Source organism: Chlorocebus sabaeus, chromosome 27, assembly GCF_047675955.1.
Source record: "Chlorocebus sabaeus isolate Y175 chromosome 27, mChlSab1.0.hap1, whole genome shotgun sequence".
Classification (NCBI taxonomy): Eukaryota; Metazoa; Chordata; class Mammalia; order Primates; family Cercopithecidae; genus Chlorocebus; species Chlorocebus sabaeus.
In genome coordinates, this window is record NC_132930.1 from 49,283,249 (window position 1) to 49,309,049 (window position 25,801).

General features: G+C 52.2%; 1 protein-coding gene across 15 annotated transcripts in view; it reads right to left on the reverse strand.

Moving 5' to 3' along the window:
• Positions 1-2,176: 2,176 nt before the first annotated feature.
• Positions 2,177-25,801, reverse strand: part of PIGG (phosphatidylinositol glycan anchor biosynthesis class G (EMM blood group)) — a 51,689-nt gene continuing 28,064 nt past the window's right edge. For 4 of the 15 annotated variants that reach the window (XM_008018214.3, XM_008018215.3, XM_008018208.3 and 1 more), the window contains 7 exons: positions 21,657-21,874; positions 20,991-21,272; positions 19,026-19,480; positions 15,693-15,884; positions 11,802-12,111; positions 8,276-8,439; positions 2,177-2,554 (listed from right to left, as the gene is read on the reverse strand). In XM_008018214.3, coding sequence (XP_008016405.1) covers positions 2,338-2,554; positions 8,276-8,439; positions 11,802-12,111; positions 15,693-15,884; positions 19,026-19,480; positions 20,991-21,272; positions 21,657-21,874 — 1,838 coding nt within the window. In that variant the 3' untranslated portion in view covers positions 2,177-2,337. Of the gene's footprint in view, positions 2,555-8,275; positions 8,440-11,801; positions 12,112-15,692; positions 15,885-19,025; positions 19,481-20,990; positions 21,273-21,627; positions 21,875-25,801 lie in introns of those variants that run through there. The other 11 variants (XR_005235134.2, XM_037983246.2, XM_037983244.2 and 8 more) reach the window with 8 other exon arrangements.

A 25,801-nucleotide genomic window follows, 5' to 3' on the forward strand; every position in this document is an offset into this window, starting at 1 on the left:
AAAATTATATAATTACTTTGGATTAAAAACATATTTATATATAAAATAGTAATATATTTGTATATATATAATTTGTAAATATATATAGTATGATTTTCATGTATGCATCTGTGTATCCTCTCTGCTTCTTCCATTTAGTGAACTGTATTCACTAACTGTTAGTGACCGTTTGTTTTGGATAGTGAGATTTTTTTTTCCTCACAGGTTTTTTAGAGATGGGCCCTTCCTCTGTTGCCCAGGCTGGAGTGCAATGGTGCAATCCTAACTCACTGCAGCCTTGAACTCCTGGGCTCAAGTGGTCCTCCTGCCTCAGCCTCCTGAGTAGTTGGGACTACAGGTGCATACCACCGCACCTGGCTAATTTTCAAAATTTTTTTTAGAGATGGGGTCTCACTACGTTGCCTAGGCTGGTCGCAAACTCCAGGCTTCAAGCGATCCTCCTGCTTCCCCAACCTCCCAAAGGGCTGGGATTACAAGTGTGAGCCACCATTCAATCTTTAAAGACTTTTCTGATGAGATCGGTAGTGATATAAATGATTTTGGTAAGGAATGATGAACATTTGCAAACCTCTATCATTCAGTGAATTGTTAGTTTCCAAACAACAATGCAGATGTTAAGAATCACTCCTGGGTAAAAGTTTCATTCAAGGTGCAAGACAGGTCAATGTGTTGTAATGCATCAGGACATGAAAGCTCATTGATATGATTTCAGATTCCACATGGCAGCTAACCTTTTCTTTTTCAAAATAACTTTTATTTTGAAATAGTTGAAGACTCACAAGAAGTTGCAAAAATAGTATAGAGAGTTCTATGTATCCTTCACCCAGCTCCCCGTAATGACGGTATCTTACACAACCAGATCAAAACCAGGAAAACAATGTGGGCGCAATTCTATTAATTCAAATACAACCCTCAGTAGCATTTCACTAGTTTTCATATGCACTTGTTTCTTTTCTTTTTGTCCAACTAACCTTCAGAAAACTACCATTTGTTGAGTTTTGGTGTTGGCATAAAAAAAGATTTGGTGTTGGTATCAAAAAAGAACATCCACAATGATCAGAAAAAGAACATTAAAATATTCCTCCTCTTTCCAACTACTGATCTGTGTGAGGCAGTATTTTCTTCATATATTATTATTATTATTATTTTGAGACAGAGTCTCACTCTGTCACCCAGGCTGGAGTGCGATGGCACAATCTTCTCTCACTGCAATCTCTGCCTCCCAAGTAGCCGGGATTACAGGCACCTGCCATCATGCCTGGCTAATTTTTGTATTTTTGTAGAGATGGGGTTTCACCATGTTGGCCAGGCTGGTCTTGAACTCCTGATCTCAGGTGATCCGCCCGCCTCAGCCTCCCAAAGTGCTGAGATTACAGGCATGAGCCACTGTGCCCAGCTGATTTTCTTATATTTTAACCGAACACACATATCACAACAGGTCAAACATAGAATCCAACTAGCTTCAATTAGGCCAGGCATGAAAGAGGTTTGTAAAAATGTAAAACAGTATCATTTTTCTCATTAAACATTTATTTTTTATTTTAAAGACAGAGTCTCACTCTGTTGTCCTGGCTGGAATGCAGTGGTGCAATCGTGGCTCACTGCAGCCTTGAACTTCTGGGCTGAAACAATACTCTTTCCTCAGCCACCTGAGTAGCTGGGACCACAGGTGTGTCCCATCACGCCCAGCTAATTTTTGAAGTTTTTGGAGAGATGAGGGTCTCACTGTTGCCCAGGCTGATCTCAAACACCTGGGCTCAAGTGATCCCTCCACTCTGGCCTCCCAAAGTGCTGGGTTTCGCTGAACTTTTTTGTTTTGGAAAATATAGTTATTTTTCCTTCAAGTGTTATATTAATATGCAATAAGATTATTTATAAATGAGTAATTTTTTATCTTAGTTTTCATCTCAAATGCCATCAACACTGATACCTGTAACCCTCATAAACCAAAGCTCGCTGGGGCCCTCAGTGGTTTGCAGGATTCTAAGAGCTCAGTGCTCTGTAAGGTAATCCAGGTGCCTCCTCCTACAGAGCTCCTGGACTCTCTAAAAAAGGCCAGAACCTTTTCATTCATTGATTTAAACACACATATTTGTCATACCACAGCTTATTCAGAGGAAATTAAAAGTTCAGAAGCTTCCAGAGTGATTGTCAATAGGGGAAATATGATACAAACTGTATATTAAAGTGATATTTTATTAGACTATTTACTACTTAGTCTAAATTCAAGTACAGTAGTCAAAGAAATTATTCATCAACTTTGTTGAATTCACATCTTTCATTTTAGAATAACAGCAGACTTTAAGCATGTATTATTTTTCCAGTGTTCAGCTTAGTCTAAGACTGTGTGAGTCTGGTTTGATCCATTGCCGTGAAGAATACACAGACAGCAGCTGTAATGAGCAGATGCATTCCCTCGTAGAGAAGTTTTGGAGAAAATACACTCCATATAAATAAATGATAACGCAGAGATGTCACCAAAACGATATATGTGGAAACTGGAATAGAACAAATCAGCGCGTAGCAGAAGCAAGCATGACTCAGTGCTGAACTGCTGTTAATAAGAAAGAAAATGTGTATTAGCACATGCCACTTACATATCACGCATGTAACAACACTTTTACTTTCAAAGAGACTCCAGTAGCTCTTGCCCTTGGACTAGAGGGCACCGCGTTCCTTCTTCCGCACACACATCCAGTCACTATGGTGCTGGGACAGGTGCCTCTCCAGATGCCCGGGAGACGGGAAAACCCATCCTGCCCCCTTGGAGGCTGTGTTCTAGTGAAGGAGGCAGGAGACACCAGATACGTAACATGTCAAGAAGAGACAAATTCATGAAGAAAAATGAAGCAGAGTAAACAGAAGAAGGATGGGTGAGGGCCACCACGTCCCATACACGCACCTTGAGCTCTCCAGAAATGCTTCTAAAATTTGACTGTATATAAAAATCACCTACAGTGTGTGCTGGAAGTGCCACTCTGGAGTCCCTCCCCACAGAAATCTAGATGTGGTTGGTCTGGGATGGGCAGAGGTCTGTGTCTCCACAAGGCACGGAGGCGCCCGAGGGGACATGAGCTGCAGCCCCAACTGCTCAGCAGTGCCACTGTCTGCCACCGTTGTCTGTAAAACAGCTCTGAAAAACGCACCCCAGACTTTGCACAGTTATTTAAAAATTACATATCCATGTGCTACCATATCACATGCATTATAAAATACAAACAATGAATAGAAAATCACAAAAGGGCGAGATACAAATAAACATAAATACAAGTTCTGAGCTTTTCTCCCTGCTGTTGTGTGGAGGACCACGTCAGTCCGTCTGGTCTGGGGACACTGGCCCAGCAGGGTTTGCTGAGCAAATCCACAGGGAAAGACAGCATTCTCAGAAGAGCCACCCCTCGAAGTACGTTTATGTACTCCCCTAGTTTTCAACCCACCAACACATTACATAAGTCTCTTTCTCAAAGCAACTTCCCGTGAGTCTGTGATTATTGAAAAATGATAAATTCCATTATTTGGGCACTTTCCATGCCTCATCCATGACCTCTGATCAAGTCCTGTTAGAAAGGGCCCAGGGGGCAGCCCTCAGACCCTCAGAGGCCGGGCCTTCCAGGATCCGAATCTAAGTTCTGGCTTTGTGGCCTCACCGCAAAAGCAGCAGCGAGTGCTGAGCTGACCTGTCTGTGCTCTCTGTTCCCCAAGTCCCACTTCGCAGCTGCCTGGTCTCTCTGTTCCGTATGTCCCACTTCGCCACTGCCTGGTCTCCCTAAGCATGACCTCCAGCACTCACGGGGCAGCCTGTGCTGACTGCGCAGACACTCGTGCAAGCATGCCAGTGTGCAGACGTTCAGGGCACTGCTGACACAAAGCCAGACACCTCTAAAGTCCAGTGTGGGCGGCGTGTGGGCGCTTCCACCATGGTGGACGGTTCCTTTGGCTCAGAGGCATTCATGCTGTTGACAGCCTCAACACAGGAGGTGAGCGGCGAGGGGCTCCTTTTAGGGCGGGGAAAAGCTCAAAGGCAGGGCACAGGCGTGTGTCTGGGTGTGTGGGCCCCACCGCATATCTTGTAAAGGGCTCCTCAGTCCTGTCAGCCCAGCAGCTCCGCCAGGTGCTACTTGAGGGTGTCCTGTAAGCGGATCCTGCTTCAGTGCTCACTGCTCAGGAAAGGGCGTCAACAGCCACGAAGGGCCAAGGACAGGGCTGTCTCTGGCCGGAGGTGCCTGGTACCTCGTGCTCCCAGCGACTGTCTCTGGCAGGGAGCTCAGGCCGACCCCTCCACAGCCTCACCTCAGCCCCTCACTGGCTCGCCATCTCAGGCCTTGGAGGGCCCCTTCTTCCTCCTGGCTTCTCCAAACACTCCTTCACCTCAGCCTGCCATGCACTCCGGTCAAACACTCAGACCCTGGGATCTCCCTGTGGGCGGCCCTGGTGCCTCTGTTTCCTTGCCAGGCCCAGGCTCCTTAGGCGGGTCCCCAATCCCGTACCACTGGTCACCACTTGGTATCTAGTCCCACAGGCGGGGAACCCACAGGGAGGTGGACCCCAAGTTATCCTCGACACACCCCCTGGTGACAGCAACACCTGGGAAAAGTTGAAGAGACTCTGCAGGAAGCTTCAGGGCTAAGTGGGCTGTGGCCCCATCCTACCCAGATAGCGCGCAGGAAGCTGTGGCTTAGACATGGTACCACCCTGACTTCAGTTTAACAGTTTTTAGCGTTACCCATCTAGAAGATGGCGGCTTGCAGTTCCCACCACCTCAGCAAAGAGCCATGTGCACTGCAGGGGAGCAGGCAGCCCGGGTTGCGAGCCCGACGCCAGCCCCTGGAACAGAGGGTTGCCAGCCACTCAGGGCCACATTTTTGACCTGCTGGAAATGTATTTTCTGTCTACCATTTAGACCTAGTTACAGTTTTTCTACTCTACTGAAACAAAATAGAAACCACGAGTAAAACTTGATGCTTTAAGCTTTTAAAAGGGAAGGAGAAAACCCTATAAAATGAAGGAGAAATGCTCCTTGACTAGGAAAAGTATCATATGATACTCTCCAATTGATCAAAATGCCTTCACCTCACTTTAAAAAGATGCTTTCATTTGTCTTTTTCCCTCCCAAATACAAACTGCCTGGCTATGTAAGAGGTGAAAAGTGCCTGGTCCATCAAACTGTAATCTGCAAGCCCCAGGGCAGCTGCAAGGCCAATGACCAAACCTACAGAGAGAGGAGCCGGGCAAGTGTTTCCAGCCCTCAGTCCCCAGCTGGCCACTGGCAGGTGTGCCGTCCACACAGCAGGTGCTTGATCACGCCGTGCACAGCTGCAGCACATCCGTTCTCCAGGGTGGAGGCGGGTGCACCTCCACGCGCTCACGCCCGCTTGTCCTGACACCTGACCACACGACGTGCTGACAGCCCATCCCGGACGGCCGAGGACGGGGCCGCCTGTTTTTATAAGCCCAGTGTGAGCGCGCAGCTGGCCTCAAACAATGAGAGAAAGACATCCCAGGTCAGCTGCTGAGAGACCAGCGGGCGCTGAGCAGGGGTCTCACGGCAGACGTTTGTTTCTACACAGAACCTAAGTCGGGACGGACGTCTCCACACAGCCCCGCCACGGGGCTCGTCTCCCAGGCTGGTCTGTTGGTGGCTTCCGCCCCCAGAACCTCAGCTTTCTGCTGTGATGACAAGCTCAGCGGTGACTGTAAATTACGGGGGTCTGTCCACAGACTGCCCCAAAGTGGGCGTGTCAAGCGCCCACAGGCACCTGAAGAAAACACAGGTGAATCTCAGGTATTCCTGTCCTTGGGAAGCTTGCAGTCTGGCCAGGAAGCGATTCTCACCTTGGAAAGGCTCCCATGTCAGCTGTGGGAAGCACATGCCTACCACTGCTAAAGCAAGGCCAATGCTCCCCAACCCCTTACGGAAACCTGTGAGTAACTGAGGGGTCCAGCCTGGGCCCGCCGAGTCTGCGGGGCGTGAGCGCTTCCACCATGGTGGATTGGACGGTTCCTTTGGCTCAGAAGCATGCATGCTGTGAGAGCCTCAACACAGGAGGTGAGCAGCCAGGAGCTCCTTTTAGGGTGGGAAAAGTTCAAAGGCAGGGCACAGGTGTGTGTGCCCGGGTGTGTGGGCCCTGCCCACATGTCCTGTAAAGGGCTCCTCAGTCCTGTTAGCCCGAGGACACCTCTGTGGAATGTCGACAGGGGGCTGGGCATCTGGGTCTGGAGGCAAGGGCAAGGGTCCCTGTGGCCTGGGTCTCAGGAGCTGGTCTGGGGAGGGGAGTAAGGTGGGGAGAGGGCCTGGGTGGAGCTGAGAGAATGACCTGGTGAAGGAGGCTGTGGAGCAGAGCCAGAGGGCGGAGCGGGGCCACAGAAACGTGCAGAGTGCTCTGTGGAGTCACTGGGAGCTCCGCAGGAGAAGCCTCTAAGTGTCCTGGGAGGGCTGGCATGGGGGCTCAGCAGTCAGCACCGCGAGAGACTGTTCAGTCATGGGAGGACGTAGAAGCCCTCTAGCCTCACTGCTCAGGAGAGGCCACAGCACGCTCCCTGGGGCTCCCGGCAGGACTAGGACCTCTGGTCACCACAGGACACGCGCAAAGCTCTGGCTGACGTGCCGAAAGCCACCCCAGCATGTGCCTCAGACGCTCGCCTGCTGTGGAGGAGGCCGTGCCATGGGACGCGATTTCAGCACATGGAGAAACACACAGGTGCTGCGGGGATTCGTGACTGTGGCTGGCAGCAAGGACAAGCATGGAGCACGGGGCACTCTGGCAGACGCTGCAGGGACCACTAGCCCCTCCAAGGCTGTGAATACTTCTAAGTGCCCCCCATTGAGCCCCCAGCAACTCCCATTTTACAGACGAGAAAACCAGGCATGTGTGAGTCAAGTAACTTTGCAGGCCCTGGCGTCTCTGCCAGACCAAGCTGGGAGGTACAGAATCAACCTCCCTGCACTCCACTCAGTGCCTGACTCTGCCGGGCCAGGCACGGAGGCTGCTGTGGTGAACAGAGCTGGTGAAGCCCCTGCCTCGCGAAGCTGCCTTTCTTGGGGGAGCAAGAGAGAAACATGATGAGGAAGCAGAGTGCCTGCGGCGGTGGGAATGCTGCAGAGAAGACGGGCGTGTGGATGGGGGGCTGCACCCTTGATCAGGGGTCCCCCAGCGGAGGGGACGTCTGCACAAAGCTGCCAGGAGACAGGCGTGTGGATTGGGGGGGCTACACCCTTGATCTGGGGTCCCCTGGGGGAACTTCTGCACAAAGCTGCCAGGAGACGTGTGGGTGTCAGTGAGGAGACCTCAGGCTCACTGGAGGGAACGAGGTGGACCAGGCAGGAGAGCATAGAGGGCAGGCCAGACGCAGCTTGAAGGGACTTCTCAGCAACAGGGGACGGGACTCAGGTCTCTGAACTTTCCTGTGCACCCCCCCCGCTTGTTTTTCCAACCCAATTCATCAGCCTATGTGTAGAAGACACATGCCCCCAGCTACTCAAGGACAACTCAGAACAGGCACGGCCCCAACCACGAGCCTTCCCCAGGGTCCTGCGCGCTCCACCAGGGTCTCTGGGGGCCGAGAGCAGTCTTTTATCTTCATGTCCCCAAAGGGGAGGACTACCCACCCTCCATCTGGCCACCAGCAAGCAGATAAACCCGGGGTGGCAGGAAAGGAATTTTCCTTCCGGTGTCTCTAGAAACCATATGCTGGTGTGACCTGGAGAGCCCAGCGAGACCCGTCAGACCCAACCGTGGGGAGCTCAGCGAGACCCCGTCAGACCCGACCCTGGGGAGCCCAGCAAGACCCCGTCAGACCCGACCCTGGGGAGCCCAGCGAGACCCCTCAGACCCGACCCCGGGGAGCCCAGCGAGACCCCTCAGACCCGACCCCGGGGAGCCCAGGGAGACCCCGTCAGACCCGACCCCGCGGAGCCCAGCGAGACCCCGTCAGACCCGACGCCGCGGAGCCCAGCGAGACCCCGTCAGACCCGACCCCGCGGAGTCCAGCGAGACCCCGTCAGACCCGACTCCGCGGAGCCCAGCGAGACCCCGTCAGACCCGACTGTGGGGAGCCCAGTGAGACGCTGTCAGACCGACCTGGCCCTACACGGACCACCCAGGCTGGCCTCTGGCCCTTGAGCTTTGGACTGTTGCTTATTTAAGGAAAAGAAAACTGTTGAAAAGACTGCTGGATCCATGGAGCTCAGACTCCCTTGCATATGGAACAAAGTATGACCCTTAAAACCAGGCAGCTGGCCCCCAGAACTGTGCTGAACGGCAGAGGGGCACCTCACCTGCGTGTTTCTGAGCTCAGGAAGTGCACCAAGTGGCTGGCCCAGAGCACAGGCCCTGCATACGTCCCAAACGCTGTCAGGAGCACGGCTGGGATTTCCACGTAAGTGTCTAAACCCACGAAGCCTGCAGAGATGTCCACGGTGGCAATGTTGTTGGAGTTGCCCTGGAATACAGGAGAAGAGCTAAGGCCTCACAACAGGTGGCATCAACAACCATGATGTTAGCGTGAAACGTGTACGCAGCCCAGATAACCATGCCAGCACAGACACACGTGGTCAGAGGTGGCTGCCCAGGCATTCCTTCAGACCGCCGAGCTGGCCTTGCCGGGTTGGCACCCCCTCCCCCGCTTGCAGTGCCCAGGCTATGGAGGGGCATGTGAGCTGTCCGTGCAGAAGCTGCGGCCCCCTCTGAGGAAGGACACACACAGACTGGCTGGCTGACTGTGGCACATCTCAGACCCTTGTCCAGACCCATTGACTTTTCTTAAGCACATGGACCTCCCCTCAAGGACCCCCATCTGAGGGGGTGCATATGGCCCTGAGAGGCACAGATGCTGGGCCCAGCCAAGGGGGAAGTTGGGCTGAAAACTAGAACGGGCACCCAGCCAGGTCCCATCTACGGTGAGGCGCTGCGAGTGGGTTACATGGAGGAGGGCAGGCCAGTCGCCAGGGGAGCACAGCCCCTGGTACAAATTGGTAACTCACATCTGGCTTATGTATCAGACCACGAGGACTCACTTGGTCTCGTCAAACTTCATCTGTCAAGATTCTGGCCAGTCCTGGCCCAGCCCTGGTAGGTAACTCTCTGCAGGATGCAAGGGCTAATGCCACACAGTTTACCCTGCTCCAAGTGATTCTGGATCCCAAAAAAAGGTCTTCTGAGAGACCCTGCCTCTCTGGTCCCAGGCCCCGCCTCTCCACTCCTAGGCCCTACCTCTCCACTCCAAGAACCCACCTCCACTCCTAGGCTCCACCTCTCCACTCCTAGGCCCTGCCTCTCCACTCCCAGGTCGTGCCTCTCCATTCCTAGGCCCCTCCTCTCTGCTCTCAGGCCCTGCCTCTCCACTCTAAGACCACACCCTTCCACTCCCAGGCCCCACCTCTCCATTCCTAGGCCCCGCCTCTCCATTCCAAGACCACAACCTTCCACTCCCAGGCCCCACCTCTCCATTCCTAGGCCCCACCTCTCCACTCCAAGACCACACTCTTCCACTCCCAGGCCCCACCTCTCCATTCCTAGGCCCCTCCTCTCCACTCCTAGGCCCTGCCTCTCCAGTCCTAGGCCCCGCCTCTCCACCCTAAGACCACACCCTTCCACTCCTAGGCCCCTCCCCTCCACTCCCAGGCCCTGCCTCTCCACTCCAAGACCACACCCTTCCACTCCTAGGCCCCACCTCTCCACTCCTAGGCCCTGCTTCTCCATTCCTAGGCCCCTCCTCTCCACTCCCAGGCCCTGCCTCTCCAGGTTCCATCTTTACTGACTCTGATGTCTGTCACTTGCCTGTCATGCTGACCTTTCCTCAGAAACTCAGGACATCTACAGTCTGACAGCACGTGTCTCTATCAAGCCCAATGAAGACCCCAAGCCCAACAAAGATCCCTCTCCAGAACCAGAACTGTTCATGTCCACAAAACACTGGCTGGGTGTTCACCAGTTTGACTCCTTCCTCCCTTTCCATGCAGACAACTGTGGGCCCGGGGGGTCCCCACCTCATGTTGATGCTGCTTCCTCAGTATCTCACACATGTGCGTTGACTCCTATCCCCGCTGTCATAGGCCCCAGCCCTTCGATTTGGCTTCCCCTGAGACCCACTGGACTCGCAGCTACCGCCTCTCCTGGACGGCACCTCCCCAGTCATGTGACTCCTCTGCTTGGAAGCCCTTCTGCAGGGAGACTGAGGAGACAGCAAACAGGCAGAAGCAGCAGGAGACCCTGGAGGGTGGTGGGGGGACAGAGTCCCAGATGCCACAATGGGAGCAGGGGAGGACACCTGGGAGGCCACTGTGGCTCTGAGCAGGCTCAGCCAGGCACAGAGACTGCCAGCCATGCTGACATGTCCGTAGCTGCACAGCAGCTTTACCAGCATGACTTCATTTAAGCCAACAGTCCTGACGTGCTTCGTAATTATCCTCATCAAACAGGGATGAAACGGAGGCAGAGAGACCCGGGGACTGGGTGAACGTGGAGGGCCAGCAGATGAGCAAGGGCAGTCACATTCCTGATCCCTGGTCTGTTAAGGAACTGCCCAGTTGAGGGCAGGAAGCAGGGATGGGCAGCAAAGCCACAGATTCCTCCCGGAGGAGATCTAACATTAAGGGGCAGCAGACTCAGCCTCAAAACAGGAGCCATGGGGAGGCGGGGAGACTAGGGAGGGCTGGCTCCTGGGGAGGCCGTGAGACCACTATCCCCAGTTTACAGATAAGGAAATGAAGGTGTGACAAGAGCCTGCCAGAGGCCACCTGGCTTGAACGTGCTGGACACCAGCATCCAGGTCTGCAGTTCTGCTGGGGACACCCTTGTGCCTTGTGTGGACACGGCAGGGAAACCTGCAGGGGCCTGAGTGGGTCAGAAGGGTCGGGGAAGCACTAGGACGGGGCTAAGAAGCTGGCCACTGGCCACCTACTCATTGTACCTGAAGACACAGACTTCTGTAACGTCACGCCTACCCCTCCTTTGGGTTTCAGGATCAGAGGGACAGACATACAGAAAATCCTGCAACCGTGGGCTGTTCCATGGGAAAGGAGGAGAGGATGGAGGAGAGGCCCTGTCGGGACACAAAGAACTGCACAGCCTCCTGGGATGAGACAGTGGAGAGGCAGACAGCGGTGCACACCAAGAAAATACAGACCTCACGGTAAAGACAAAAATGGAACCACGATGCTCAGCTGGTGCAAAGTGACTCAGCCTGGGAGTCGGGGCTGGAAGGGAACCAGCAGGCCTGTGCTCGCTCTCCTGAGGTTGCCGGGAGGCTGGATGAGGCTGGATCCCTCTGAGGCCCCGTCTACCTGTCCATCTATGTCTCTTCATAACTGAGGTGGTTTGGGCTTGTCTGAGATGGGTCTTTAACACTGGACAGAAGCCCTTGCGACCCACCAGGCCTCAGGGAGCTAACAATCAGGGGGGAACAAACGGTACCCCCAATGTGGACAGCCCAGACACCAGGGGCAAAGGGCATGAACGAGAACAATTATTACATCCATCAATGAAGCAAGTGAACAACGGGATGTCCGTGCTTCCTGAACTACTTGTAATAAATAAACCCAGGCCTGGCCCAGCAGAGCAGCAATCCGCTGTCTGAAGCACCCACACATCCACACCTGGGACATCTGTCTTAAACGACCAGCTGTACTTTATCTTACAAAATACACCCGAGAGTTCAGCATCATTCACCATGCCATACTGACAGTTCTTTCACTAAACAAACATTGTAACTTTCCAACGTCTGGTAAAATTTTCTCAAAGAAAAATCTAAAATAAATATGTAAAAAGTGAAGTCTTCCACCCGTGATAATAATGAAAACCTACCTGAAAATAGAAGAAGGCTTGCCCAAACCAATAATGCATCACAGTAATCTCAGCTGCATCGTGCCTCAGGGGCTTCCAGATGAACTTAGTCATGAGAGTCTGAATCAAGAGACTAAATGCTAAGACCGGAAGATTATGTGGTCTAAAGAGCAAGGCTGCCAGAAGAACTAATCCACTATGTATCTCCCATAAACCTACAGTCTTGAGTTGGAAGTCTGCAGCAATGACTTGAGATTTAAGTAAGTCTTTGGTGCCCGTGAACAGAATGCCAAGGACAAAGACATAAACAAAACGAGCTTCAATAATACCCCTAAAAAAAAAGCAAAACAAGTTAGATTCATTAGCACCAGTGAGAAAAATTCAAAAACATTTTCCCATGAAAAACACACCTATCTGCCTAGGGAACCAGTAAATGTCTCAGCACTGCTGGCTAAAGGAGCCGCGGCACCCTCCCTACCCCCCAGGTCCCGCCACGGCAGTGGGCATGTCTCCTCCGCACAGCAGCCCTGAGGAGCCGCTGCCAAAGGCCCACAGGGGTGTCCTCGTGCAGACTCCTGCTGGGGTTGGCTTCAGGCAGATCTTGCTCATTTGGCCCAAGGATCACCTGGTGGCACCACCCAAGGTGCCCTCGTGGCCCGCCTGCTTTGCACAATTAAAAAAACCCAATGCACTGGTATAAGATTCACCTCTAAGAAACTGCTGTAAGTTCATAAATGTTAACTGTACAACTGGGCAGATTTAAAGAAGCATTTGCACATTTACAGGTACACACACATGCAGTTATGGGGACACAGGCACCTGCACATTTACAGGTACACACACATGCAGTTATGGGGACACAGGCACCTGCACATTTACAGGTACACACACATGCAGTTATGGGGACACAGGCACCTGCACATTTACAGGTACACACACATGCAGTTATGGGGACACAGGCACCTGCACATTTACAGGCATGCATGCAATGGTGCAGTCGTCCAACCCAGGGCTCTGGACAAAGGCAGAGCTCTGCTCAGCCCAGGCCCTGCTGCTCACTAGCTCTCCGACTCGGGGCGTGTCAATCAAGACTTCTGACCCTCAGCTTTGCTATTTGTAAAATGGAGAGAAAATGGTTCTACACTTCACAAAGTCATCCTCGGAATTAAGCAAGGCAATGCAGAGAGTGTTTGGCACACAGTAAGCTCAGTAAATACTAAGTACTCTTATGATAGTTATCTGTAAAGGATACAATTACCAAAAAATTTCATCTTACAAAAAACACGTATGTTCCTAAAACATAATATTTTAAATAAATTTTGTAAATGAAATACTTCATATATCCTGCAAAAGCTGATCATTTAAAATAATCATAATTTTTTATATCACCGTAATATTGTGAAAACTGAATTTTCCTATATTAGATTTTCTTAGAAAGTTTTGTACATTAAGAAATTAAACTTTGATCAGTTTAGTTCAAACAGCCTGAGCACTGTATACCATGTGCCTGGCAGTGTGGCTGTCACGAGGGGCCCACATCCTGGTTGAGGAGCTGGGGTCAGACACCTGGCAACCCCCACAGGTCAAGGTGTGTGCCAAGCTGAGAGTGAATTATAGGCCCATCTGCATGCAAAGAAGGGAGAAATCAGCAAAGGTCACAATCACTGGAGAAGTTTCATAGAAGGGACTGGTTTCTGTGTCAAGAAAGGACGCCAGGGCAGGAGGGTGGTGAGCAGGAGGGTGGTGAGCAGATGCGGGCATCATCTGGGGCCTTTGGTGGGTCCTCCTCCTCCCCTGGCCGGGCAGCACCTGATCCTGCTCATCCAGGCCCACCCCACTTCCACCTCCACTCCAGCCATCCCTGGGCTTCTGAGTGGAGGAGAGTCAGGAACTGAGTGCAAAGGATTTCAGACTATCAGTGGATGGCAACGCCTGAGGGACTGACAGGAGAGAGGCAGCTGTTACAATGATCTAGAGCCAGGATGCATCTTCGGCCAGGACCTATTTACAATCGGGACAGATGGGGACAAAGGACGGAAGCACTTTACAGGAAGAAGGTGAACCAGGCAGTGCGTGTGGAAAGAAAAGGCACACTGGCTAGTTCTGGACACTAGCAAATTACATGCTGCAGGAAGCAGGCCAGGGAAGGGAAGAGGGCCAAGGTCTTCAGATGAGTGATGCTGAAATTCAGTGCACAGATCTGCGAGGAAGCGAATTTATTCACGCACTGCATCCTAAACACACACCCCCAAATGTAACATCCATTTGGATGAGCCCAAAGTCTCAGATTCCAAAGTCAACAGTCTTTGAGGCCTCTCCACAGAACACTGCTGGTACCTGCCCGTCAGCATCCTCTCCACGCTGAGGGTCTGCTACACTGCCACTGCCTCAGCCAGGCCTCGGCTCACCCTAACCCCCACCCCTTACTCCCCACTCAGCCAGGAGGTATTTCCAGGAGTGCCCCGGAGCCCCACGGCCACTCCTCAGACTGGCCACAGCCCTTAGCAGTCACCTTGACTTTTGCTCCGATTAGAAAAGCAACACTTGTGAACTCTAGACATTGCTAAGATACAAAAATAAGTAAAAAGCAAGACCACAATCTGTGATTTCGGGTCCTAAATATAATCATCAGTATTTTAAGTATGTAGTCTTTCATATTAAGTATGAAAAAAAAAACCAGGTACACACTTAGTAAGCTGGGGTCATACCACCCTTTTACAGCCCACTGTTCCACAACATGCTTCTCTGTTCTGTGCAAACAGGTGCCTAACAACCAGAAGACTCCTTTACAGAGCACTGACCTCACTGAGAGGATCACTGTATTGTTGCTGGATAATTACCCTGGTTGTTCCCTTTTGCAAGTGTGAAGGACACTTCAGTGGGCATGCCTCTGTCCCATCCCAGGCTCCTGCCTCTGCTTATATTCTTGAGGTAAATTGAAATAGAGTCAGCTATATAAATTTTTTTTTTTTTTTTTTTTTTTTTTTTTTTTTTTTTTTTTTTTTTTGAGACGGAGTCTCGCTCTGTCGCCCAGGCTGGAGTGCAGTGGCCGGATCTCAGCTCACTGCAAGCTCCGCCTCCCAGGTTCATGCCATTCTCCTGCCTCAGCCTCCCGAGTAGCTGGGACTACAGGCGCCCGCCACCTCGCCCGGCTAGTTTTTTTGTAGTTTTAGTAGAGACGGGGTTTCACCGTGTTAGCCAGGATGGTCTCGATCTTCTGACCTCGTGATCCGCCCGTCTCGGCCTCCCAAAGTGCTGGGATTACAGGCTATATAAATTTAAATAGAGGGTCACCCACACGTTACAAGCTGCCCTCCAGAACGGCCTCTGCTCATCCCACTCCTGAGGATGAGAAGGAGCCTGCTTCACCACCACAACACCGTTAAAATCAGAAACACGGCTGCCTTGACACGAAGAAAATGGTCCTCCTGACTGAGCCCTCCCACTGATTGGCAGGAGCTCCTGGCCCCTCACGGGGGCTCGTTATAAATTATGAGGACAGTGTGATTTTCCAGCAAGCTTCATCTCCCAACTGCTGGAAAACATCCACTCGTCATCCTCGTCGCCAGTTACACCCTGACCAGGAAAACAGAACCCTGGTCATCACGTGCTGCCACTCACTTAGAAACCGATTCATACTCATCTGTCTGTCCCATCACACACCCTGAAGGTTTTATTTTAAATTTAAAAAAATCTTACTTCCAAGTGATTTCTCTTCTAAAAGTAACACATAAAACATAAAAAGTGCTAACAACGGGGCTGGTTGGGGTTTTCTTAGTTACACTCCAGCAGCTGTTGACACAATCACAACTCACAAACGCCAAACTCCAGTGCTGTGAAGACTGGCAGGGTCTTCTCAGTCCATCAAAGAGTAAAGTGGTTCTACGCGCCCCGTGTCTGCCACGCACTTACTTGGAAATGTCCTTGCTGTCCGGCCGCCACGGGAACCGGACACTCCCGATGGCTGCCCGGTAGCAGTAGACGCCCAGCAGCCCCAGCGCCAGGGCAGCCTTGGACACAGAGGAGCACCCCCTCTGCACCAGCACAAAAACTACGAGGAGGGAGATGGCAGCCAGGACAGAGAGCTCGGCTTTGTGATCAGAGCTGAAATGAGATGGAGAATGCCAGCATTACAGCAAACAAACAGCGATGAGATCAATCTACACCGAGTGGCTTTCAAAGAACTGTATTAAAAAATAGCTGATTTTCCCAAAAACCAAAGATGACATGAAATTGCTGGGTTTTATTTTCAAACGAAAGTTCTTAAAGTGTAACAAATAAAAGACGGTCAACCTCAGTGGGGTGTGGTGGCTCACGCCTGCAATCCAGCACTTTAGGATGCCGAGGCGGAAGGATCTTGAGGCCAGGAGTTTGAGACCAGCCTGGGGCCACACGGTGAGACCTCATTTTATTAAAAAAAAAAAAAAAAAAGACAGTCAACTTGAACTCTCACTTCTCATTCACAAATAGGTCTTCCATCATCAGATCTGGATGCCCAGAGGCCAGGCGGTGACAAATATATAAAGAGTCCTCTTGTCCCCTGGTACCCTCTCGGGGGCAGGCCTGCATCTACCAGCTCACCTCCTCCTCCCGCCTTCTCCCATTAACTCAGTAACGCACGAGACGTCCCTAGACCCACATGGCCTCTCACAGGGTCTGCCTTCACCTGCTCCTGGGTGAGGAGATGGTGCAGAGATTGACAGCTTGTCAGAGAGCAGAGCCCGAAGTCCTGACCGCACTGCAGTGGTGCAGCACCAGCCAGCCCTGGCCTGAGTGTGAGGCGGCGACGGCCGGGCTCCCTTCTGTTTCTTTCACGGCAGCTCTCACTTCAAAGCCTCCCAGGATGGGAGGGGGAGACTGGAGCCACATGGGGGCCTGGGCCTCGCCCCAGGAAGGGGTACCTGGGTTTTTTTGTATTGTTGCTTTTAAAATGGCATGTGTTTTTACACAATCTTCAGGACTGTTATAATAATAAAGTAGAACAATTATAACAATGTAATTGTTACTGTCAGAAATTATATGAATGTGCGCTGTCTCAAAATACTGTAATATTTTCAGACTACAGTTGACCTCGGGTAAGCAAAACTGCGGATAATGCGGTGGGGGATGGCTCTTGCATGGGGGGTGGAAAGCCAGCCAGTTCTCTCCTAATGCTTTAATTTTCCAGGAAAGTCAGGAACAAGGTGTCACAGTGCTATTCCGGGACACGGAGCTCCGTGACACACCCTGCTCTACATGCCTGGGATCCGACCCCGAAGCTGGCGTGCCCAGCACAACCTCCCGTCAGCCCGTTCCCCCTCCGCTTCCTCACCTCTGGAGCGGGGACCAACCAAAGTCCTCTCTCCGGGGTTGCACTGGAAAGGAAACGTGTGGGCGCACGGCAGGCAGATTACCTGAAGGACCCGATCTGTGATGACTTTGGTTACCAAGGTTTTAGTAATTTAGTTAATGCTTAGCCTCCCACAAGAATTACTTAATCAGAAGAATCTGTAATTTCGTAGTTTCTGATGTAAATTTACAAGTACCTTCCAAAAGAACCGTGACACTAATGTGGCCCCAGGAATCCTCACATGCTCACCAAGACTGAGTCTCGTCATTCAGTTCTGTTTCTCTGCCTCAGCAGGTATGAAGTCACACCTGTCATTTAACCGGAAGCACCTTCATTACTAGGACTGGGCATTTCTCTTTTCCTTCTGCTGGCATTTCTTATAGGAGTTCTCTGCAGTGATGAGACCACAGCCCATGCCTGTGACTCTCATCGCAGATACTGTTTCATTTTGCTGTTCTTCTTTTACTTTAGTTTCCTAAGTCTTCACTGCCAGATAATTCAAATTTAAAGTCTAGACAAATCTTCATTATTTTTCTGTCCTAGTTTCTTATACTTATTTTGAGCCTTGCTTGAAATGATTTGCTACACTTTCTAGGCGGTTTTCCAGTTGCCAATCAAAGGTGGCTGAATTCCTCCACATGGCTCTTACCCTTCAGGGTGAGGAGACAGAAAAGGGAGGATGGAGAGGAGAAAGGAGGGGAGCTAAGGACAAAGCTGACCCACAGACGCTGCACCCACCTTGCCTGGCTGACCCCATCCTTCCTGCTGCCCTCGGGATCATCAGCAGTGGGATATGGGTCTGGGGGAATGACATGGCTTAGATGTTTGTCCACTGCAAATCTCACATTGAACTTGGACGTTCAGGCTGGGCACAGTGGCTCACACCTGTAATCCCAGCACTTTGGAAGGCCGAGGTGGGTGGATCACTTGAGTTCAGGAGTTCGAGACCAGCCCAGTCAACATGGTAACACCCCGTCTCCACTAAAAAGACAAAAATTAGCCAGGCATGGTGGCAGCACCTGTAATCCCAGCTACTCAGGGGCCGAGACAGGAGAATCTCTTGAACCGGGGGACAGAGGTTGCAGTGAGCTGAGCTCGTGTCACTGCACTCCAGCATGGGTGAGACTGAAACTCCATTTAAAAAAAAAAAGACACTGGACCTCCAGGGTTGGAAGTGAGCCTGGTGGGAGATGTCTGGGTCAAGGGGGCAGATCCCTCATGAATGGCTTGGTGCCATCTTCACAGTAATGAGCGCATTCTCGCTCTGGCTGTTCACAAGAGAGCTGGTGTTTAAAAGCACCAGACACCTCCCCCATCCCTCTCTTGCTCCTGCTCTCGCCACATGAAGTGCTGTCTCCTGCTTTGCCCTCCGCCATAACTGCCAGTTTCCTGAGGTCTCTCCAGGAGCAGAAGCCAACACCATGCCTCCTGTGCAGCCTGCAGAGCTGAGAGCCAAGATGAACCTCTTTCCTGACACATGACCTGGCCTCAGGTATTTCTTTACAGCAACGCAGGAATGGCTTGACACAGGGAGACGCTGAGTGATGGGCGGGGGGCACACAGCCTGGGCATGGACGGGGCGTCCAGAACAAGCCATTAGCAAGCCTGACCCCCAAATGACATCTTTACTATATCATGATCATTGAAACACAAGTTTTCAATCACGAACAGTTACAGTGGTTCAGCACTAATAAATCAAACCTATTAGGCTAGCCCCCAAATAAATTCACCTCTCAACACTGATTCTAGTATCTAGTAAAACACTGGTTTTAGTATATTTTCCCAGTTCTTCAGATCTCAAAATACTATCCCATTCTTAATATGAAAAATGATCTCAATTTAGAAAAAGAAGAGCTTGGCGGGTGACCAACTGGCTGTAGAAAGTCTGGCCTGTGACCACAGACCCATGCTCTCACCTGGTGAGCCAGTGGCCGAGGTCAGGCCGGTGAGCCCACTGCACACCTGTCTGGTTTAGCGAGCGCAGCAGCCGGCAGCAGGCCAGTATCAGCCATGGACTGGCCAGCACCATCCACTTCTCGTGGCCTCTGAGCACTTGGGAGGCAGAGGGGCTTCTGTGGCCTTTGTCTCGCTCCAGCGCATCACAGGCAGGCCCGTCCTGCCACGCTGCTGTGGCCCCGTCAAGCCCTTGTTCCACACGGAGGCCACATGGAGGCTCACTGTCGTCTCCCAGAAAGTAGTTTCTGTAGGTTTCTTGGCTCAGAGCTAGACACAAGGTGTTCACAAGGAAGTACCAGGTCTGGTGTTCCTCCTCCACGAAGCTGCTGGCACCCAGGCTCAAGACGTGGCCCGCCGTCCCTAGCAGAATAAGAAGGTCTAGCTCTGACCACCTTGAGCTGGGAGGCACAGGGTTCTGTAAAAAGCAAAGCGCATTTTGTAAGAGACGGTCTGACAATTACGCACATCTTGCGGCATGTCAAGTCCTTGTTCACAGCAGAGAATGCCCTGGACACACACCGTTGTTCCTCGCACCCAGCACCTGGGCCCCTACTCTGGAACAGCCCCCTTCTGCTCCAATGGCAGGAACCCTCCTCTTGGGATGCAGCCTGCAGAAGTGGAGATGCCCTCAGCCCAGGCAGGGGAGCCGGGACACAGCACGGCCAGCCAGCTGTTCTCCCACTGGACTGCAAGTCCCAAGCTGAGTGACAAAGACTGAAAATGGTCAGAACCCTCTGGGCAGTGATGGAGCCCAAAGAGCTTGCCCAGAGGCTCCTGGCCCTGGCCCTCCATGCTCCCAGGTCCAGGCTCTTGAAGAGCTCTGGTCTTCAGATGGGCATCGCCAGTTCCTGCTTCTTGAAACCAAAGAACCCCAACAATACATCCCACCAAACCAGACCTCGAATTTCTCATGAATATTCCAGAAATCCAGAAAGTTTCCACTAAAATGGTTAATTCTGTTGAAATGACAAAGTTGACATCACAGTACTGTCCCTTAAATATATGAACTTAAAGCAGTCAAAATCAAAGATGAGGACTCAATTATTGCCACTTATTCTTTTGATAACTATATATTGCGTGCGACTAGGTACTAATTCAATAGAGGGAGAGAGAGAATGAGCCCAGGTGGGCCCGAGGTGCGAGCGTGGATGCAGATCATCCTGGCTCCGAGGAAGCCTGTGGCCTGATCACAACGCTGTGTCTCGGTCAGACACTCAGCACAGGGCCTCTGACAGCTCAAGCCAAGAGGGGATGAGGGCTGCGCAGGGCTTGGGTGGGGGCCAACAGTCCTGCTGCCACTGCACTAAATCACTTCATCCTGGACTCTGGATCTGAGTGCGACCATCCGCCTCTTTCTCACTGCCTCGCCACCACTCCCCAGCTAACAAATGAAGGTGTACGAGGCCAAAGACTAAGAATTCCAACAGAAAACGTCCGCCTTAGAAAGAAATCTGGACCTGATGAGGCAGGATGCATTCTGGAGGAAGCAGGATGAGTGGGGCGACCAAGTCTTCTTTTGACCCTCCTGAGTGTCCAGGACAACAGTCTCTTCTTCCCTCAGCTGCAGCTCCCACACCTCTGCTGGGAGGCTGTCTGATTCACACACCCCCTCAGTGGGGGCTTCATTCCTCTGTGACCACCAGCTCTTTACAATCACCTTTGTGACAGTCGCAGGAACCTAGCTTTCCAAGAACTAAGGGATGTGACCTGACAGCACAGATGTGAACACCTGTGTCAGGACAGCCTGAGGCCTGGGATAAGGCTGCTCCAAGTCCTTCCCTGAGGCCCCCTGTCCAGGGCACTGCCAGCACTTGGCACACACCAGGTGTTCAACGAAAGTCTGGTAAATGAAAGGCAGCCTGAAATAACAAGAACAGCCTGAGCAGAAGGACCACATCACATTCCTAGGAACCAGCCGTACGTACCTTCCTGGAGGTGTTTCCACCCACGAGCATGTTGGTTAGAACAGACACGATCACACACAGCAGCGCCGAGGCCAGCACCATCACCCCACCTGCTGCCAGCCACGAGAGGCCACAGAAGTAGCACGAACTTTCAGCTGAGGTGCACACAATGACGTGAACGGCCGAAAGAACCAAGATCACCAAATAAAAGAGCAGAGAAAACCCAGGAGATGCCAGTGGGACTTCCAGCTCAGCCTTTCTGTGCAGTGCCTGTGGGACGCTGAGCAGGAGCAGGGTGAGAACCTGGAACAGAGACACAGCAGCGTTCACAGACTGCTGGGCTTGGAGAAACCCACTTAAAAACAAGCCCAGCTCCCGCTCTCGTGTCAGCTGTCCACACAGTAAAAACAGAAAAGCAAGCTCAGGAAAAGATGATTCCTAATTAACTGCCCCAAAATGCATGGCGTGATTTTTTTTCACCTGTAGCAATACTGAGTGAGGCCAATTGACACCTGACAATACTCTGGGGCTTGTCACAAATCAGGACACACCACGAAAGAGTTAAACAAGAAAATTAATATTTTCCCATTTTTAATCACATCAAGATATATACTTAAAACTATAAATATTTGGCTGAGTTATCAAATCAATGCAACACCTGAGCCACGACTGTGTGAGCATCTGTACCTCCAAAACCACGACAGTCCCCACCATCATCGAATACATGTCGTACTGGGCCACTTGTGTGCTCAGGGACAAGCTCAGCGTCTTCAGAGCAGCCAGGTACTGCCTGAGAACCTTGGAGCCCAGGTTGAACAGGACTTCTGAATGCTTTTCCTCCAAGTACAGTCTGATCCAGTTCCCATGCAATCTTTCTGACATTTTAAACTGCTCAAACCCAGGATCTATTAAGAAGACAGAAAAGTTACATGCGCGCACACACACCGTGAACATACATATATACACATAATCTCAAAGTATTTAGTTATGCGTGGCACATGGCAAAGCCTTCTTTCTCTTTTTAGAACTGACACTTAATGAAGATGAACCATTCCTTTGGGTGAGGGTCTGCAACGCCTTCTGGAAAGCCTGGAAAGCCGCCGATGTGCATCCGTCCGCCCTCCGGCGATATGGGCCTTGGTCCTTGGACGGCACCCTGTAGACAGCAGTGACTGCCCCCTGTGCTGCCTGACCTCTTTCTCTGCCTCCCTCATCACTCTCACTTCCTCCTCCCTGTTCTGTCTCTTTCTATTCTCTCCTTCTTGTCAACGTGCAATATACAAACAATCCTGAAATGCGTTCAACAGTCAGGTTTTACAGTCTTTCTAACCCTTACAGCACTGTATGCGGACTGGGCAGGCAGCGGCTTGACCCTTCTCCACCACACCCACTTCCCCTGTGCAGACTGGCCCTTCCGAGCTCTAACATCCCCCATTCTGTAGCCTGGGTGACTTCCTCACATCCTTTTTGGAAAGGGAGAGCAGTTTCCAGCCCTCTCTGCTCACGAGGGTGAGCTCTGCTGGGAGCATGGATGCCCTGCCTCTGGATGGAGCCCTGCCTCTCTGCTATGGCACCCTCTTTTAGACCATAGTGCCATGCTGCTCATGGCACAGCTGATGTCCTTTCTTTCCAGAGCTGGCTGATGCATGAGCCTCTGCCTAGACCACACTCACTTGTGATTAGATTTTTTTTTTTTTTTTTTGGAGACGGAGTCTCGCTCTGTCGCCCAGGCTGGAGTGCAGTGGCGCGATCTCAGCTCACTGCAAGCTCTGCCTCCCAGGTTGATGTCATTCTCCTGCCTCAGCCTCCCGAGTAGCTGGAACTACAGGTGCCTGCCACCACGCCCAGCTAAGACTTTGTATTTTTTAGTAGAGACGGGGTTTCACTGTGTTAGCCAGGATGGTCTCGATCTCCTGACCTCGTGATCTGCCCGCCTCGGCCTCCCAAAGTGTTGGGATTACAGGCGTGAGCCACTGCGCCCGGCCTAGACTGGTCTTTAAAGCAAGAACTTCCTTCCCGAGACCCTCTCGGTTTTTGACATGCATTTCCTACTCCAGAAGAGCCACGCCAAGGAGGGTCTCAGCTATGCCTCTTGGCAGGCTCGCCACTCTGTGGCTCTGCATGCCCCAGGCCTGCTGTCATCACAGCAGTGAAAGAGCTGCCACAGGCGCTCGAGCCACTGAGGTCCAGGGTACTGTGGCACGAGTCCCTGAGTGTGAACCCACACGCCTGCTGCCGGCACCAAGTCCCTGAGCGTAAACCCACACACCTGCAGGCCCACCCCACGGCTGCTGGCACCAAATCCCCGAGCGTGAACCCACACACCTGCTGCTGGCACCAAATCCCTGAGCGTGAACCCACACACCTGCAGGCCCAACCCCACTGCTGCCGGCACCAAGTCTCTGAGCGTGAACCCACACACCTGCTGCCGGCACCAAATCCCTGAGCGTAAACCCACACGCCTGCAGGCCCACCCCACAGCTGCTGGCACCAGGTGCTCTGCACTAAGTGTCAGTGGCCAGCAACAGCTTGCTCATTTCACCTCCCTAATAACCCTATGAGGCAGGGATGAGCATCAGAACTTCTCCAGAGGAGGCAACTGAGACACAGGGGGTGAGTCACACACCTAGGCCACAGCGCCAGTGGGTAAAAGCTGCAAACGAAACTCAGGCAGTCTGGTTCCAGGGCTGGCATTCTTCATTGCTACACCTACTACCCTAGAGTGGGGGACGCCTGTGTCCACACCCCACCACCCCAGAGTCAGAGACATGGGTATCTGTGTCTATACCCCACGAGCTATGGGGGTGCATCTGTGCATGCATCGAAACAAATATCCATGGAGCGTGGACAACATGCCAGGCGCTGTGCCAGGCACTGTGCCAGGGGAAAGACACAGCATGGCGAGCAAGCAGGTGCAATCCTTGCCTGCTGGGGCCTGGATCCAGTAGGGCTCACAGGCGCGCGTACCAATGAGGGATTTTTGGTAATGGGGAGGAACTGATTCTGGACTGGGAGTGGGAGCTGGACCAGGAAGGTCTGATGTTTATGCTGAAATGTAAACGGTGCCCAGGAATTCGCCAGGCAAAAAACTGGAGGAAGAGCATCAAGTTGATGGGAACAGCATGTGTGAAAGTCCAGAGGCGAGAAAAAGCTGGTCCCACTACACTGAGAGAGCCGGGCACCTCCAACAGACTGGACACCACCCAAGGACTGTACAGGCCTGGCTGTGGGTTCTAAAACATATTTCAGTGTCAGAACACATACCCTATTTTGTTTTAGGAAATGTGATACCCCATGGTGTAGACAATGCGCCGCCAAGTGAGGGTGTCCCAGACGCTGTGGGCTGTGTTTTCAGTCAAGGGAGGCTCCTGCATTCATTTAACAGGCTGGTTTCCTTCCATATCCACTGTGGTTCCCAAATTCCCCCAGCCACTGCTTCTGGAACAGGCAAATAACCCTTCCATTGTTTTTTTGATTTTGTTGGTATTTTTTTGTTTTGTTTTGGAGACGGAGTCTCACTCTGTCACCCAGGCTGGAGTGCAGTGGCACGATCTCGGCTCACTGCAAGCTCCGCCTCCCAGGTTCACGCCATTCTCCTGCCTCAGGCTCCAGAGTAGCTGGGACTACAGACATCCACCACCACTCCCGGCTAGTTTTTTGTATTTTTAGTAGAGACGGGGTTTCACCGGGTTAGCCAGGATGGTCTCGATCTCCTGACCTCGTGATCCGCCCGCCTCGGCCTCCCAAAGTGCTGGGATTACAGGCGTGAGCCACCGCGCCCGGCCAAAAATTAAACTTCTTTTATTGGTGTTTTCATTGCTCTTAGCACAGAAAAAAGGACACATTAACAAAACAAGCAATATGCAAAAGCTACCAAACTCAGACTATGTTTTTAAAAAACCAAAAGCACAAGTCACGGTTGTGCCTGGTCTTGACTAAAAGTCTCCATGGCCAAAGGCCTCCACCTGGCCACCTCACAGGGTGAGAGCTGGTGCTCAGTGGGGCCTCCGGCCACTCATCACATCCGGTTCCCAGCACTCCTTGGCTGGCCGGGTTTGTCTTCCACAAGTGACTCTAGGAGGCCGGTTTCTAACTCAGCGCAAGCTTGTGGACGTTCACTCTATTTGGTAGTAATAGTAATTCAAGTAGGGGAATCCGCCAACACCACATTAACTGCTGCCCCCAAATAGGAGCCGACTTCCTCCAGGCTCTCGAAGGAGCCCCAGTGTCAAACATGATTCCCTGATGAACGCGGCTACATCAGAGTCGACTGCCTGACGATGTCTCAGGGAGACAAACGTTCCTCTCCTGGATCCCTTCCTGCAGCTGCCTCCTGGCACCTCCCTTGGCCCCACACCCACCTCAGGCAACCTCACCTCCTACTCCCATTAGGGTGGCTGTGTCTGCTGCCGAGGGCTCTCGTCTGCCCAGTACCAGCTCCTACTCCCATTAGAGTGGCTGTGTCTGCTGCCGAGGGCCCTCGCCTGCCCAGTACCAGCTCCTACTCCCATTAGGGTGGCTGTGTCTGCTGCCGAGGGCCCTCGCCTGCCCAGTACCAGCTCCTACTCCCATTAGAGTGGCTGTGTCTGCTGCCGAGGGCCCTCGCCTGCCCAGTACCAGCTCCTACTCCCATTAGGGTGGCTGTGTCTGCTGCCGAGGGCCCTCGCCTGCCCAGTACCAGCTCCTACTCCCATTAGGGTGGCTGTGTCTGCTGCCGAGGGCCCTCGCCTGCCCAGTACCAGCTCCTACTCCCATTAGGGTGGCTGTGTCTGCTGCCAAGGGCTCTCGCCTGCCCAGTACCAGCTCCTACTCCCATTAGGGTGGCTGTGTCT